The sequence below is a fragment of the Cibotium barometz genome, chromosome 49 (assembly GCF_041138505.1).
Source record: "Cibotium barometz isolate CiBa-2024 chromosome 49, ASM4113850v1, whole genome shotgun sequence".
NCBI lineage: Eukaryota > Viridiplantae > Streptophyta > Polypodiopsida > Cyatheales > Cibotiaceae > Cibotium > Cibotium barometz.
Genome location: NC_141094.1, coordinates 16,788,348 through 16,804,330, shown reverse-complemented (window position 1 = coordinate 16,804,330; position 15,983 = coordinate 16,788,348). Strand labels below are relative to the sequence as shown.

Genomic DNA, 15,983 nt, shown 5'->3' with positions numbered 1-15,983 from the left:
CTATGCATGAAATTCAATTATGCTAAAAGTAATACTTTTATAATAAAATATTCATCTTTTATGCATACCTCTATGCATGAAATTCAATTATGCTAAAAGTAACACTTTTATAAATAAAATAATCATCTTATATGCATACCTCTATGCATGAAATTCAATTATGCTAAAAGTAACACTTTTATAATAAAATAATCATCTTATATGCATACCTCTATGCATGAAATTCAATTATGCTAAAAGTAACACTTTTATAATAATATAATCATCTTATATGCATACCTCTATGCATGAAATTCAATTATGCTAAAGGTAACACTTTTATAATAAAATAATCATCTTATATGCATACCTCTATGCATAAAATTTAATTATGCTAAAGGTAACACTTTTATAATAAAATAATCATCTTATATGCATACCTCTATGCATGAATTCAATTATGCTAAAAGTAACACTTTTATAATAAAATCATCATTTTATATGCATACCTCTATGCATAAAATTCAATTATGCTAAAAGTAACACTTTAATAATAAAATAATCATTTTATATGCATACCTCTATGAATAAAATTTAATTATGCTAAAAGTAACACTTTTATAATAAAATAATCATCTTATATACATACCTCTATGCATGAACTTCAATTATGCTAAAAGTAACACTTTTATAATAAAATAATCATCTTATATACATACCTCTATGCATGAACTTCAATTATGCTAAAAGTAACACTTTTATAATAAAATAATCATTTTTTATGCATACCTCTATGCATAAAATTCAATTATGCTAAAAGTAACACTTTTATAATAAAATAATCATCTTATATGCATACCTCTATGCATGAAATTCAATTATGCTAAAAGTAACACTTTTATAATAAAATAATTATTATAAAAGCTTGACATTAATCAGTTAACCATTCACCTAGGATAGAGAATGGTTGGTTTTGTTAGAAAAGAGAGGGAAATACCTTTTTGTAATGAGATATAACATTTTTAGAGAAGACATAAAACATAAGAACCATTAAAGCCATAAAAATCATAAAATAAGTGAAAAGAAGAATCACCAACTTACTAATGACTTTGAAAGCTTTCCTTTGGCTTGATGGTTTGAGGGTTCAACTCTTGTTTGGACAAGAGTGGCCAACCAATCTTTGGAAGAGGGAAATGTCAAAAACTAATGAATTATTAATAAATTCATAGTTCTTGGCTTGGGTGAGAAAGAGTAACAATGCATTAAACACTATGTATTTTCAACAAGGGGGAGGCTCCTATTTATAGGAAAAATTGAGCTCCTAACCAAATAAACTGATTCTAGAATTTTCCAAGTCAGTTTGGTCAATTTTTGACCATTTTTAGGTCAGTTAAGCTAACTTTTTGGAACTAGACTTGAATGAGGAGAGAGGAGAGATGAAATATCTCAATTTTTGATGATAAAAAACTCAATTTGCCCATGTGAAGTAGGCGCCTCATTGAAGGCCCTCTCCTTCCTTACATATGTGTCAAAAATGGAATCATTATACTCAAAATATCTCATATTTTTAATATTGCTCATATTTTCTTACTAATAAACCTTGTACATATTCAACTCTTCATCTTATGTGAGAATTGAAGGGACTCCCCTTCCTTACATATGTGTCAAAATGGAATCATTACACCTAAAATATCTCATATTTTTAATAAACCTTGTACATTTTCAACTCTTCACCTTATGTGAGCATTGAAGGGACTCCCCACACATGGATTGATCTTATTGGTCCATAGGAACCTTAATTGGACCATAATCCAAAGATTTCTGAAAATCTAGACCCTTAGGCTAAGGCTAAGGTCCTTTATACCCATTTCCAATTAATTCCAATTGCACATTGGAAAGTTGTTTCTGAATTTCTGTTTCAGGAAAATTTATTTTAATAATATAAGAAATTTTTCTATCTAAAAATATTCAAAATCTGAATATTCTCTTTCTAGAATATTTTCTCTCTCTAAATCAAAACAGGTAGAGACGAGATCTCTTATATTTCTGAAGAGGGAATTGATTACACGGGAAGATACTAGACATCAAAAAGGGTTGGGGGAGGAATCTTACACACGGGGCAGGGTTTTTCACTCGGGGCCTCACCCCCACGAATGTCCGGACAAGAGACTAATCCAGCGGTTCCTCTCGAATCCGAGACTAGAAAACTTCCCTCACCCGAAAAGCGAGGGCGATTCCGCCAGGAAAATCATCTAATGGAAAATTTATTTAACAAGTCAAGGCCTTAACTATCCTTTCTATTCTGGCCGAACCCATAGGTCACGTGGTCAGATCAAGGAAGGGACTTGCACTTGGTTCATAGAAATCATCGCTTTTTTCTCCTTAAGCGAGACACAGCCTTTGATTTTTTTCCATAGACTTTTTCTAACTAACGTAACTTGAACGTATCTAACTGTATCGTAGGAATCCACCGATCCAACCTAACCCCAACCACTGTATTGGTGAGATCCCTTTTTAAAAAAATTTGGTTATGTTTTGTCCTGATTACGAGGGAAAAGAGTTCCCATGTCCCCTAGCTGGCACTTAAGCAAATTACAAAATAGACACACCACTTACACACCCAATATGAAATTGCCTTTTTCACATATTCAGCTGTCTTTAAAACAGATTCAGCTGTCTTTAAAACAGAGTTAAAATGAAACCATAGTATTTCCATCATAATCCTCAAAATTCTAGTCCAATGTTTTACGATCAAAATGTCATCTAGACTCTCCATTGAAGACCAGCTAGTCAACCAACGAGATCCAATTTCAAGTTCCAGTTCACTTAGATAATTTCTTTCTAGTCCATCAATATCTTCCTCGACATACGCATGGGTGTCCTAGTAGCCCGCGAGCCCGTGCATCACTTGGTGTCAGAATCCTCTAGGATCCTCCTTAGGTGTCCTAGCAGTTCACCCTGGGACTACTTCATTGGCCTTCGCCCATCGTACCGGAAGTGCACCATTTTGACGATACCGACGCTGGTCAAGACCTTAGCAAGCTTTGCCGCACCGCGAGCGGCGTTCTTTGATGACTCACTGCCAGTTGTTGCAACGTAACTCTCCTTAGTTTAAACCATAAGCCAAATGCTTCCTCCTGCATTTTGACATAAGACAGTCCTTTTCAAAAAACAGAGTTTCCATGCAAGTAAGAATTTCTCGTTGAGTTTGATTCCATAAGACTCTTTTTCTCCAAATCCAGACTTTCTTAATGAAAAATCACGAATCTCGTATCTCGGTAATCCACCCTTCAGTTACAAATGCGTTTCTAACTAACTTTTTGTCAATTTCGGGTCTTAAGGAAAACTTCTCTAAATCAGCTGCGCGCCGATAGTCCATTCTTCGTACTGAAGAAATGGGAATGGTCATCACAAGGTTTTGCTTAATTTCTGATTCAAGAGATGGGCAAGCATCTTACTGGCCCACCATTTTCACGTGGTAATGGTCTAACCATAAATTACGCAGATTTAATCCTAGCTTTGCTTCCTAAGGATTTTTCTTCCATTTATCTGATAAATTAACAGTGATTTCCAATTTCGTAAGGAAAAACTTATGAAAATTTATTCTTTCCTGGTCACAATAGAATTATAAATAGTTCTATTCGAGAATGATGGAATTCTATAAAGACAACTCTTTTTCTAATAATCCATTTGTGTATATGCATACATCATTTTATTGATTCATTCACATAGAAATATCTTAAAATATTATTTTCTCCATTTTGATCCTCAAAATTAATATACCATAATTTTTTACATGACATTATGGTGAAACCTTCTCTTTTAACACCGAAATTAATTTATGCATTTTTTAATTAAAGTACGATGAAAATTTCTCTTTTAAATAAATAAAAATACCTATATTTGAAATATGTCAAAAGTTCCTCTTTTAATATTTAAAATATTTGTATCTAGAATATCGTGGAAATTCCTCTTTTTGCATCTAAATTTTTATGCATGTACATATATAAAAATAAATATAACAAAAATTTCTCTTTTCTCTATCTAAATAATTATGCATAAATAATATAAAAGTATTTTTTATAAATATGACAAAAATCATTCTTTTAGCATAAAAATATCTATGCCTAGAATATGATGGGAATTCCTCTTTTCTCTATTTAAACAAATATGCATAAATACTATAAAAGTATTTTTCATAAATGTAACAAAAATCATTCTTCATAAAAATGTTTATGCCTAGAATACAATGTGAATTTCTCTTTTTGTATTAACAAAATTAAACATAAAATTAATTTCATTATTAAAAATATTTTTACCATGGTTTTGCTGCATTTTTTGAAAATTCTCAAAATTCTACTTTTAATTAAATACCCATAATTATGAAATGTAATAGGAACTCCTCTTTTAAACTAAATTTTGATTATGCATACATAGTATAATTATAAACATAATTATATTAAAACATTTTGATTATTCTTAAAGTAACCATTCATCATTACTATATGAAAATACTTACAAAAATATTAGCATAACTCTCTTTCAATCTTAAAATGAATTAATATGATTTTTCTTAATCATAAACAAGCTTAAAAGAATTAATCATCATTTTTAACTAGATTAAAATCATAAAAATATTTAATCTACTTCTCTAGCTTATCAAGCCTAGAGTTTTGATTAAGATAATGAGATTATCATTAAGATCCATGCTTCTAACAAGGATCTAACCATAAAGATGATTAATCTTTCAAAAGAAGAGATTTATTAATTAAAAAATATTAAAATTAAGCATAAAGATTAGCATTAAACCATTTGAACATTATGAATCATTAAAAATCTTGATTTCAAGAAAAAACCATTGATTAAAAAGCTTCCCAAGCATTAGAGTGGTTGGGAAGAAGATAACCATTGAGAAAGATAGAAAAACACCATGGATTACCGTTGATTTTTGGCTTGATTCTTTGACAAAGAAGTGAAGCCCACAAAGCAATCTTGGCCACCAAGATGGGAAGGGTGATCTCCAAGAGAGGATGGAGATTTGTAAAGCTCCAAAGCTTCCCAAAGTAGAGGCAAAATAGAGGGATAATATAATTACACTAAAATGAAGATAATATTGGCATATAACACAAAGATGAAAGTACAAAGGAATGAGGGTCTATTCAAAGATGAGGGAGGCCTCCAGCCAAGTCCAATTGGGATCTAGAGGCTTCCAGCTTCAGTTTGATCCATTTTGGACAAGTTTTGGACCAGTTTGGCTCACTTTTTGATCCAGTTTCAAAGAGGAGAGAGGAGAGATAAAATGTCCCAATTTTTTTGAATTAAAAATTCAACGTAATGATGAAAAAAAGGTGCCTCCTTTATGAGCCCTTTCCCTTCTTACTGAGGTGTCAAAATTTGATTTTTTTACTAATAAACCTTCATTTTTAACTAATTAGTCAACTCTTCATGTTATGTGAGCATTTACTCATTTTTGGGAGATTTTCTTTTATTCTTTGCTTTTTTCTTATTGAAACACTTAGATTAATCCTATTGGCCCTTTCAAACCTTATTTGGACCTTAATAATTTTTTTTTTGAAAATGTGGACCCTTAGGCTAAGGTCTCTTATACACATAATCGGTTAATTTCTAATGCACATTGGAAAATTCTATTTGAACTTTTGTTTCAGGGGAATTCATCTTAAGTATAAGGAGAAACTTTCTATCCAAAAATATCTCAAAATTGAATTACCTCTCTCTAGAATATTTTCTCTCTCTAAGCTAAAAATAAGAAAAAATACTATTTTCTTGCATTCTAAAATAGGGGATGATTACAGGGGACTCACAGGAGAGTTACACATCTTTTTTACACATCTTTTAGGAGCTGAGGAGTAACCTTACAACAACATTTCCAGAGGGCTTCAATCTCGTTTACAATCCGGCATTCCTTATCTAATCTCATCTCATGTCAAGTCTCATCATACACATGTATATCAATCATTCATTCGAAAACAAAGCAATCATTAGTCATACATATCATCTTACACTCATCTCTTCTCCATAAAATTTCAAGAAAAGCATATTTAAATCAATCAAAATCAACTTTAAGTATAAAAACAAGTATATAGTTAATTATCATGTTCTAACCAACGAGATCATCTCTAGTCGCTATAGCTAAGTCATAACTATGCTTACGCATTAGTCTATCTGGTCCGTATAGACAAGATAGTCAATCTTGATAGTAATTTCTAAGACAAAGCCTAACAACTAGTCTCTTTGGAAGAGTAATATCTTCCAATCTATTTGGAATTAGAGAAAAGTCGAAACTACAAATTCTTAGAAATTCTAACTCTCTATAAAATATATTTCTATGATGGTTCTCTAAAAATGAGTTCTAAGGTCTTTTTGAGAGCTGTTTGAGGGCAAAATCATCTACATGACAAGATTTAAGTCTTGTGCCCATTACAATTTTCATGGCCTGCATTGTGTCCTACAACTCCTTTAATAGCTTGATGTATTGAAAGATCAAACCCAACCTATGCAGCAACTCTTGGTTGTGGGCTTATGGGAAATTCACCAAGTTCTTCTTGCCACTCGTCATGATTTCTTACTCCTTGTCCTTCTCGTTGACCCTATCTATCATCAAAATTTAGATGATGTTGCATCTCTCTGTCTTCTCAGTTCACCGTTTTCTTCTTCATTCAAATCCATGGAAACTCAAGTGCGTATATCTCTCATTCTTTCCTCCAATTATTGATTTCTATCAATAAGTCTTATAACTACTTCTGGAGCCACACCCACACACAATAATCCCTGTAAATACTTCTTTTCTTGCCTTGGATTGACTATTGAACTTGTCTGATGTGCAACCATCTTGTGATTGTACAACGAAATTGCAAAATATTTTTTCAAAGAAAAGAAACTCCTGGCTGTATCACAAAAATAAAAAATTATATTAGTCACACAAGACTTGCAGCACTCGCAATTAAGTGCAGGCTACCCAACCTAGGCTCTAATACCAACTGTCACGGTCCCAAATATAACCATATCTTAATCATACAATTTGATCTAAGAAAACATTAAAACTCAATTAATTGTGCTATTTCTACATATCAATACAATCAAATTAATCCTCTCAAATAGAAAAATAAGCATGCCTGCCATATCCAAGATTCTTATCACATAAGCAAAGAATCATAGAATCTGAAACAAACATTCACATAATATAAATATTTATCAATTAAAGCATAGCATCTCATTAAATCTCCTTATATGTGTCCATCTCAAAGATTCTATCATCATCACCATGCTCGACATGGTTAGTCATAAAATGACCAATAAATCTAGGGCATTGCCCTATTCCGGCTTCAATCGCATTCATAATCTGGCATTCCCTATCTAAGGACAACTAGCCTTAATCTCATTCTCATGTCAAGTCTCATCATACACATGTATATCAATCAATCATTCCAAAACAAAGCAATCACAAGTCATACATATCATCTTATACTCATATCTAGTCCATAATGTTTCAAGAGTAGCATATTCAAATCAATCAAAATCAACTTCAAGTATAAAAATAAGCTTTTAATTCCAACAGTCTTTACTTGTCTTAGTCTTTTAATTCTTTCAAGTCATACATGAATCTTTATTTTAATATAATTAATCATCACCTTCTAACCAGCAAGATCATCTCTAGTCGCTATAGCTAAATCATAACTATGCTTATGTATTGGTCCATCTGGTCTATATAGACAAGATAGGCAATCTTGATAGTAATTTCTAAGGCAAAGCCTGACAACTGGCCGCTTTGGGAGAGTAATATCTTCAAATCTATTTGGAATTAGAGAAAAGTCAAAACTATAAAGTTTAAGAAATTCTAACGCTCTATAAAACATATCTATGTGATGGTTCTCTAAAAATGATTTCTAGGGTCTTTTTGAGAGCGTTCAAAATGGCCAAAGTTGTGTTTATAGCATAAAAATGTCAAAAACAGCCAAGTGCATTCTAAACACTTCGCAAAATAGCCCCTCGTGAATAATATACCTAAAATCTTTTCACAAACTAGTCAAATATTCTATCTTCTAAGTTTACCTCCAAAAGTTTTTATTCTATGAGTCACTTGGACTAAGGTGATCATGTATAATGAAGTCAAGAATTACTCACCATTAAGCATGCCTTATGTCGATTCAGATTCTATCATATACACACTTATCAATTTATTTATTTAATCTCAAAAGAATTTAAAGAAAAATAATAAAAAATACTGCCTCTGGTGGTTCCCCCCAGGTCCCCATTTAGATCCTTATTACCAGGGAGTAGAGAGAGAGGTAGCAGGCCCTCAAGGCAGCCAAGCACTAGGACTGGACCATGGAGGACTTTGTTGTTGGAGAGTGGTAGACCGTTGGCCCGTGCTAGGGTTGTCAGTCGACTACTAGAGCTAAGCACCACCATCGTCCATGCCAGGCTAGCAGAGTACATGAGGATTCGGTTCTGTGAGAGAACCATTTCGAGCATTTCGTAGCACCCACTTGTCGGAGATGGGCCCCCTCTAGTCGCACTGCTGCGAGGATCCCTCTCGCCCCTTTGGTTACCCCCGGAGATCTCCTCCCATCACCCTCCCTCTCCAATGCTCCCATATCCATCTTCTTCACCACCCCACCCCACCCCCTTTGCCTGCTCCGCCCCTCCTCCTCCTCCCCCATCCTCACCTCTAACTCTATTTGTACCAGTCCCCTTTGCCATGCCCTCTTCCTTTGAGCCCGCATCACCCGCTCCCTCTGCCTCTCTAGAAGAGCACTCCTTTGAAGCATTAAAAAGTCAATATTAGATAAAATGGGAAAAATCCCTCAAAATGGGAATGTATTTAAAAAATTTGTTTTGGCCATAACTTGAACATGCAAACTCCAAATTTGTCGGACAAAGTAGATCTAGATTCTACTTTTCAAGCTCTTTCCAATAATATGTCACATGAATATGTTTTGACAAACTTTTGGATGAGTTTACCATACCCCCACTTTTTTCATGGGAATGGGATTTTTCCCATTTTATCTAATATTGACTTTAAATGGGTATAAAGTGATTGTGCCAATGATGATTCTTTGTTCTCTTAAAAGAGAACAAAGAATGGTCTCTTATTTTCTATTTTTTAATCATAGTTACGTAGAATTGGTTTGCTCACATATATATCATGTGTAAAGATATTATATATATACTTGATCTCGACTTAGGTAATAAGATGCTTCTTTTAACAATTAAAAATCTAATCCATTCTTTACATTCACAATACTATTTCCAACATGTCAATTGTTGTTAATGAAGTCATTCATTATCCTAAGCCCTCCTAAAGCATGATGGTCCAAGGTTTTTTCTCCAAGTATGTATGCATTCATCTATAAGGCCATTCCATTTAGTTATATGAAAGAAGTTGAATCAAGTTTTTATAAACTAATGTAAAGTTATAAAGATAAACTTAGTTAAGGTCATAGTATAACATAAGTGAATTTGAATAAACCTTCCCTGCTAAGGTCATCACACACGAGGACCTTGCTCTAGGTTAGTGCACTTGACCTCTAACAAGTTGAAAATATTAATCAAAGTCAAAATATACCTACTTTTAGTGACCAATTATTTTCCAAATTGTAGGATCTTGTTTTATTCTAAACTCCACCAAGGTATTTAAATTTAAAGGAAGCTCTATATACTCATCCTATTTGGCAAAATAGATGGCACGCCCAAAAAAAAATCAATGTACTCTAACCATGCTAGCATCCTTATCCCATCCCCTCCTTTCTCCCATCTCTAATTCCTCAAGATTTCATCTCTATGTAATCATTTAATGTTGATAATTTGATGCCCAAACACATTGTTTATAATTTACTTATGACTCAACAAATATACATAGTGCTTGTAGTTTATACATTGTTTGTAATTTACTTGTAAATTTCACAAAATGTAACTTTATTATTCTATAGGAAGTACAAAAGTTGGGTCTTGTTATATGTAAGTATCTTGATTGAGATAATAGGTGGCCCTTAGTAGTTTAGATCTTTGGGGCCCCATTTATAACGAAACCCCAAAAAGGGCCTTGTTTACATGTTTTGGAATAGATAATATCATGTAAGTAAAGATATGTGTAATATGAAGTTTTTTTCCCCTTTTTTGGCTTTGGCTAGAAATTTGAAATTACAATACTCACACACACATTACATGCCATCGCTTGCACAAGGGGAGATTTAAACCCATCACCTCCTAGGTACTTTCAAACTCCTTCCTTACCATTGCACTAACGTGTGATTGGCAATAATGTGAAGTTTATAGTGGCATGATTGTTTTATAAGGTGCATTCTGTGGTTTATAGTGGCATGAGTGCCTATGTAATGTTTATACATACAATAATAATGTAGGTTTTACAATAACAATATAATGCATATTACTTTTGAAATGTGTCAAGTGATTGAGGTAGCATTAAGTATTGAAGTGTCCCAAACAGATCTTTAACAAAGTAGTAGACAGTCTTAAAAAATTTCACGTGCTGATCTAGAATTTTAGTCATCTAATGTCATTCTTGGATCTTGGATAGGATGGAATTTCCAAGGGAACAACATTAAACTTTGATTAAATCTATTTCCAATCTCTCTCTCTCTCTCTCTCTCTCTCTCTCTCTCTCTCTCTCTCTCTCTCTGCTTTGCACGTGTTCTATCACTACAAGAGAATCATTTTTTTCGATGCTTAGTTTTCATGCCTGGTCATGTCGTCGATATATGCATCAAAATGAGCGTCGAAATACTTGTCAAAACACGCGTGGAAATAAGTGTCAAAATAGCAATGGAAATTTTATTTTTAAAAAATTTAAATTTTTATATAATATTTGCTAGTTCCCACCGTGGGTGTGTTTTAGCCTTCTCTTTCTACCTCTTTGAAAGCATATGTGTCTATGAGAGAGAGAGAGAGAGAGGGGGGGAGAGGGAGAGAGGAGAGAGGAGGGTAGAACTTCCATCACGCTCTTTGAAGGAGGACAAATGCTAGCTCCTTCCCCTCATCACTAAGGTGCAATTAAGAAAGTGCTATGTTTTACAATTGAATTAAAGTTCATCATCAACTTGCTCGTCCTTAATGAGATCCATTACTCTAAATAAATCTATTTCTAGAAATACTCCATCATTGTTATCAATTGGTGGAACCGGTTGTCTTGTAGTAGTAGAAGGTAATTCATCCATGTTATCATCCTCTTCTAGCTCTAGCATGAGAGCTATCGATGCCTCATGATCATACTCAGCTTGAATCTCTTCTTCTTCTAGATTATCTCTAGTGTATGTTTCTCATTCAAGATGTATTTTCTCACAATGAGTACACCTTCATCCGATCCTAATCTAGTGTGAGCCTCACCTACTTCCTCAACTATTATGTCTTCTTCTTGTTCTTCTTTTTGTTCAATAGGTGCTAATGGTGTATGCTCAACCATCACATGATCTGGGGGGAGTTCCTCAGCATCTGGCAATTCGTCAACAACAACTGCTACTTTCACCTCTTCAAATAGTTGTTTACCACGTGGGTTTATTTGGATCACAAACAACCATTTATGATCTGTTGGGTCTTCCATAAAGATGACTTGCTCACACTGCTCTAGTAGCACAAATGTGTCTCTTTGGTTAGTCCATATCTTTGTGCTGTCTACTTGAAGAAATCCACTGGCATCTCATTATCTTCTGGTGGCAAAGTGTTTTAATTCGAGGGATGATAGGAAAGTTCGTAAGACTTTTGCTGGTACCCTTTCTCCTTGCACATCTTGTCTATATCTCGATGTACCACAATGTGGACATTGTACTGCATTGTTATATTCTTGTCGATAAAGAATACAATCATTTGGACAAGCATGGTGTGTATGATCATTGCAAATTCGTCGATCATTATCTCATTATCTTCTGGCAATATTTGATGTTTCAATAAGCTGTTACACAAAATAGAAAGGCTAAGAAAATGCATATAAAGGTACATAACTCACTAATTGCATATGATATCATCACTTACACAAAAAGTTTTGATACGCTCGTATTAGACCATCCAAAAATCAATTGCAAGTTCAATATGGATAGGCAAGCGCATAAAACATACACATGTGGTGCACGATATAGTGGAAGACTAGCAAGTCTGCATAGCTCTTTCTCTTCTTGGGAAGCGTATTCCATATGTCGTGTGATTTCTTCTACCCCTTCGTGTTCCAAACCACATTTATCATGTCATCCATGTCATGTTCTAGTATTTGCTCTGAATCCACCTCAAGTTCCTCGGGTTGGTGGTGGATCACCTCGTTTGTTGCTACTCTTGGTGGTCTCCATCGTTCAAGCCAGATATCCATTGGTTCTTCATTGTTGAAGCACGCATTGCCACTAATTAGCTGTTCTAATTGCTCCATCGAAAATATTTCCCATTTTTTATATGGTCATTCGTTGCACGACGTTGAGCCACACTTGGTATTTACAACGAGTACATGGGCAAAGTGTCTTCTCCTCTAAATCAACAAAATTTGAGGGTGTGATGTCGTCCATGGTTTCCATATTGATTTGCAATGGGAACGAATGCTTATTTTTGGAGGGGGATCCTCTCTTAAGTATTTGTGGAGGGTGTCTGTGATATGGAATTTAAAATGTCGTGGGCACGCAAGATCTGGAAAGATTTTGAATTTGAATGAAAAGTAGCGACCATCAAAATAAGCATCGAAAAGGTCGTGGAAATAATCGTGGAAAAGGTCGTCAAAAATACCGCGCCAAAATGGTGGTCGAAATCAGCCATGGGGGGAAAAAAAATCGACATTTATTTCCATGTTCTCATTATTATTTTTCAATGGTTTTTTTCAACGCTGATTTTGACGGTTCAGGTTTTTACAGTAAAACAGAGCCTCGTTTTTTCGAAGTTTTTGTGCACGTGCATGCGTTTTTCTCCCTCAAGCACCAAGTTTGCCCTCACTCCCCTCTCCTTTTGGTTGCATGTGCATGTGTTGTGAGATGTGTGTGTGTGTGATTAAGGATAATGTTCTTGTTTTTTGCCTGCCTCTTTGTTTTGCAGGCTCTCTCTCTCTCCCAAGCTCTTCTCCACTTCCTTACCACTCAAGCAAGTTCACCTCCTTCTTTGCCCTCCCTCCCCTCTCCTCTTGGTTGTGAGATGTGTGTGTGTATGTGATTAGGGATAATGAATGTTTTTTATTTTTTGCTTTGTTCTTTGTTTTGCAAGTTCTCTCTCTCCCCCAAGCTCTTCTCCACTTCCTTATTACCACTCAAGCAGGTTCGCCTCCTTCTTTGCCTTCCCTCCCCTCTCCTCTTGGTTGTGAGATGTGTGTGTGTGTGTGTGTGATTAGAGATAATGAATGTTTTTGTTTTTTGCTTTGTTCTTTGTTTTGCAGGTTTTCTCTCTCTCCCAAGCTCTTCTCCACTTCCTTACCACTCAAGCAGGCTTGCCTCCTTCTTTGCCCTCCCTCCCCTCTTCTCTTGGTTGTGAGGTGTGTGTGTGTGTGATTAGGGATAATAAATGTTTTTGTTTTTGCTTTATTCTTTGTTTTGCAGGTTCTCTCTCTCTTCCAAGTCCTTCTCCAATTCCTTACCACTCAAACAGGTTCACCTCCTTCTTTTCCCTCCCTCCCCTCTCCTCTTGGTTGCATGTGTGTGTGTTGTGAGATTTGTGCTCTTATTCATGTGTATGCTCTTATTCAAGTGCCCATGTGGGCTTTGTTATGTGTGTGCATAGACATGTCCCGCACTCCAGATGAGACACCGGCTTAACTCTCCATCCCTCTCTCCATATGCCGTGTCGCCTGACCAATTTATGGGCTTTTTAACACAAGCCACGCCCGAGCAAAGAGCGATGGCATAACAATATTTTGGGGGAGGGGCAGGCACTTCAGCCGCACCATCGACGAGCACCACCACCACTTGCTTTTGAAATGTGTCAAGTGATTGAGGTAGCATTAAGCATTGAAATGTGTCAAGTGATTGAGGTAGCATTAAGCATTGAAGTGTCCCAAATTGATCTTTAACAAAGTAGTAGATGGTCTTGAAATGTTTAGTGTGCTAATCTAGATTTTTAGTCATCTAGTTTCGTTCTTGGGCCTTCTATAGGATTTATTGGAAGGAATTTGCAAGGGAAGAACATGAAATTTCTATTGAATCTATTTCCCCCCCTCTCTCTCTCTCTCTCTCTCTCTCTCTCTCTCTACACTTTGCACGTGTTTTATGAGATGCATTTTGTGGTTTTATAGTGGCATGAGTGCCTTTGTAACGCAAACACTTTGTCTACTTTACTTTATGAGCATATCTTTCTTCATGCATCCAAATAAGCTAATAATAATTTTTTTTTTAAATGAAAACAGAAGAAATTGTATTCTGACTTGTTCAGCTCACTAATCAAAATTACTTGATAACAGCTATATTCTATAATAATAGTGAAGCAAGCTTATTTTAGTGTCATAATTATAGGAGATGAGATACAGATCAGTGCAAGCTAGAGCTCACAGATTGCTCACTTTTGTCGGTATATAGCCATCACGATGTGGCCATTTAATAATTACCAATTGCAGCCATCACGATATTTCTCTTTCTCGTGATGTTCATAAGCAGCATAGCCAGCAGATCCAAGAGCCGCCACACCTGCAAGCTCAGCCTCCTCCTTGTGCTTCTTGGCGTGTGCACAGTCGGTGGAGGCTTTGTGAGCTTCATACTGCAACGAATATTGAAATCTCAGCACTCTAAGGTCATATGAGAAGCTTGCAAGACCTCTAATTAAGTAGTGTTGCAACAACGAAAGGGAATGTAAATTAAAGCGATTTACCATGGCGAAAGCTCCTGCGGCTCCTGCACCGACCTCGCCGAGACGCTCGTCGCGTTGGAAGTTGGTGGGATTGGGGTTGCACTGGTATTGGCGGCCATAGCTTTCCCCCACGTAGGGTGGCTGGCCGCAGCTAGTACCATTAAAGCTCTCGCCATAGGTGGCGTACCTCTCCTCTGTGTAGCGAGGTGGAGGAACCACCTCGTAGCGAGGAGCCAGCAGCCGCTGGTTGTAGGCCTCCTCGGAGTACACCTCCTCTTCGGATTGACGGCGGTAGCCGAAAGACATGCTTGCAAAATTAAGGATGGACTACTCTTCCACGTTGGAGAGAGTGGGTACTTACTTCTTATATATATTCACACCTATTATAATGCTCCATGGTCGCGCCTGCAATTGTCGCTTTGCGTGCGCCACAGGAACGATTCCTTACGCACCTTCCGCATATATTACAACGATTCCTTACGCATGCGATTCATTGTTGACAATATTCTCAGACGCACAGACGAAATGTGGGCGCGTGTGTAGCCCAGCAAATAGTTATTATTCCAGGAATCATATCCAGAAGGCAAAGTAAGTCACCCCATGGTAGCACTTCCCCAAAAAAAATTAAAAAAAAACAACCAAGAAATAGAACCATGATATATTATTTATTGGGCATGTCGGCTCTATTAGTGCAACCCGATTGTTATCCTTTTTGTCAAAGTAAGTCTACTGAAAACATTAATCAAATAGCCAAGTACGGTAGTAAGGAAAAGGATGTGGTTTTTAAAGGGCATTTATACTTTCAGATTAAACTAAGATTATCTTAGAGAACCATTTGGTCTCATGAGGTTGGTTTCTTCAGTGGAATGAACACGTTCTAGACCATGGTAACAATAATTCAAGGCATAAAGGTATCAATCTTTGCAATGTGGTGGAAGCATCCTCAAGCATAGAAGATAGAGAAAATCGATCATTATTATGAGAGAAGACTTTTCTTTGATGTATACCTTTGTCTTGTGTGTGTTAGGCATACTTGTGTAGTGTATGTGATCACAAGACATATTTGGACATTATTTGTCTTGTAAATACATATGGGCAAAAGTAACAAAGATTACACCAAGTGTAAGTCGGCTTAAAAACGTTTCCTGGTAAGACTTGTCTTGATTATTTCCCATAACATAGCATAAGAAGAAGAAAATACTTATCAACACATGAACAAGAGCATTGGT

The 15,983-nt window shown here is 35.6% G+C and overlaps 1 protein-coding gene across 1 annotated transcript; it reads right to left on the bottom strand.

Annotated features, from left to right (window-relative positions):
- Positions 1–14,348: 14,348 nt before the first annotated feature.
- LOC147610346 (uncharacterized) lies at positions 14,349–15,111 on the bottom strand. The gene is made up of 2 exons (XM_086785916.1): positions 14,776–15,111; positions 14,349–14,664 (listed from the first exon to the last, which is right to left on the bottom strand). The coding sequence occupies exons 1-2, from the start codon at positions 15,058–15,060 to the stop codon at positions 14,512–14,514; spliced, it is 438 nt and encodes a 145-aa protein (XP_086642042.1). The 5' UTR covers positions 15,061–15,111; the 3' UTR covers positions 14,349–14,511.
- Between the last annotated feature and the right edge of the window lie 872 nt (positions 15,112–15,983).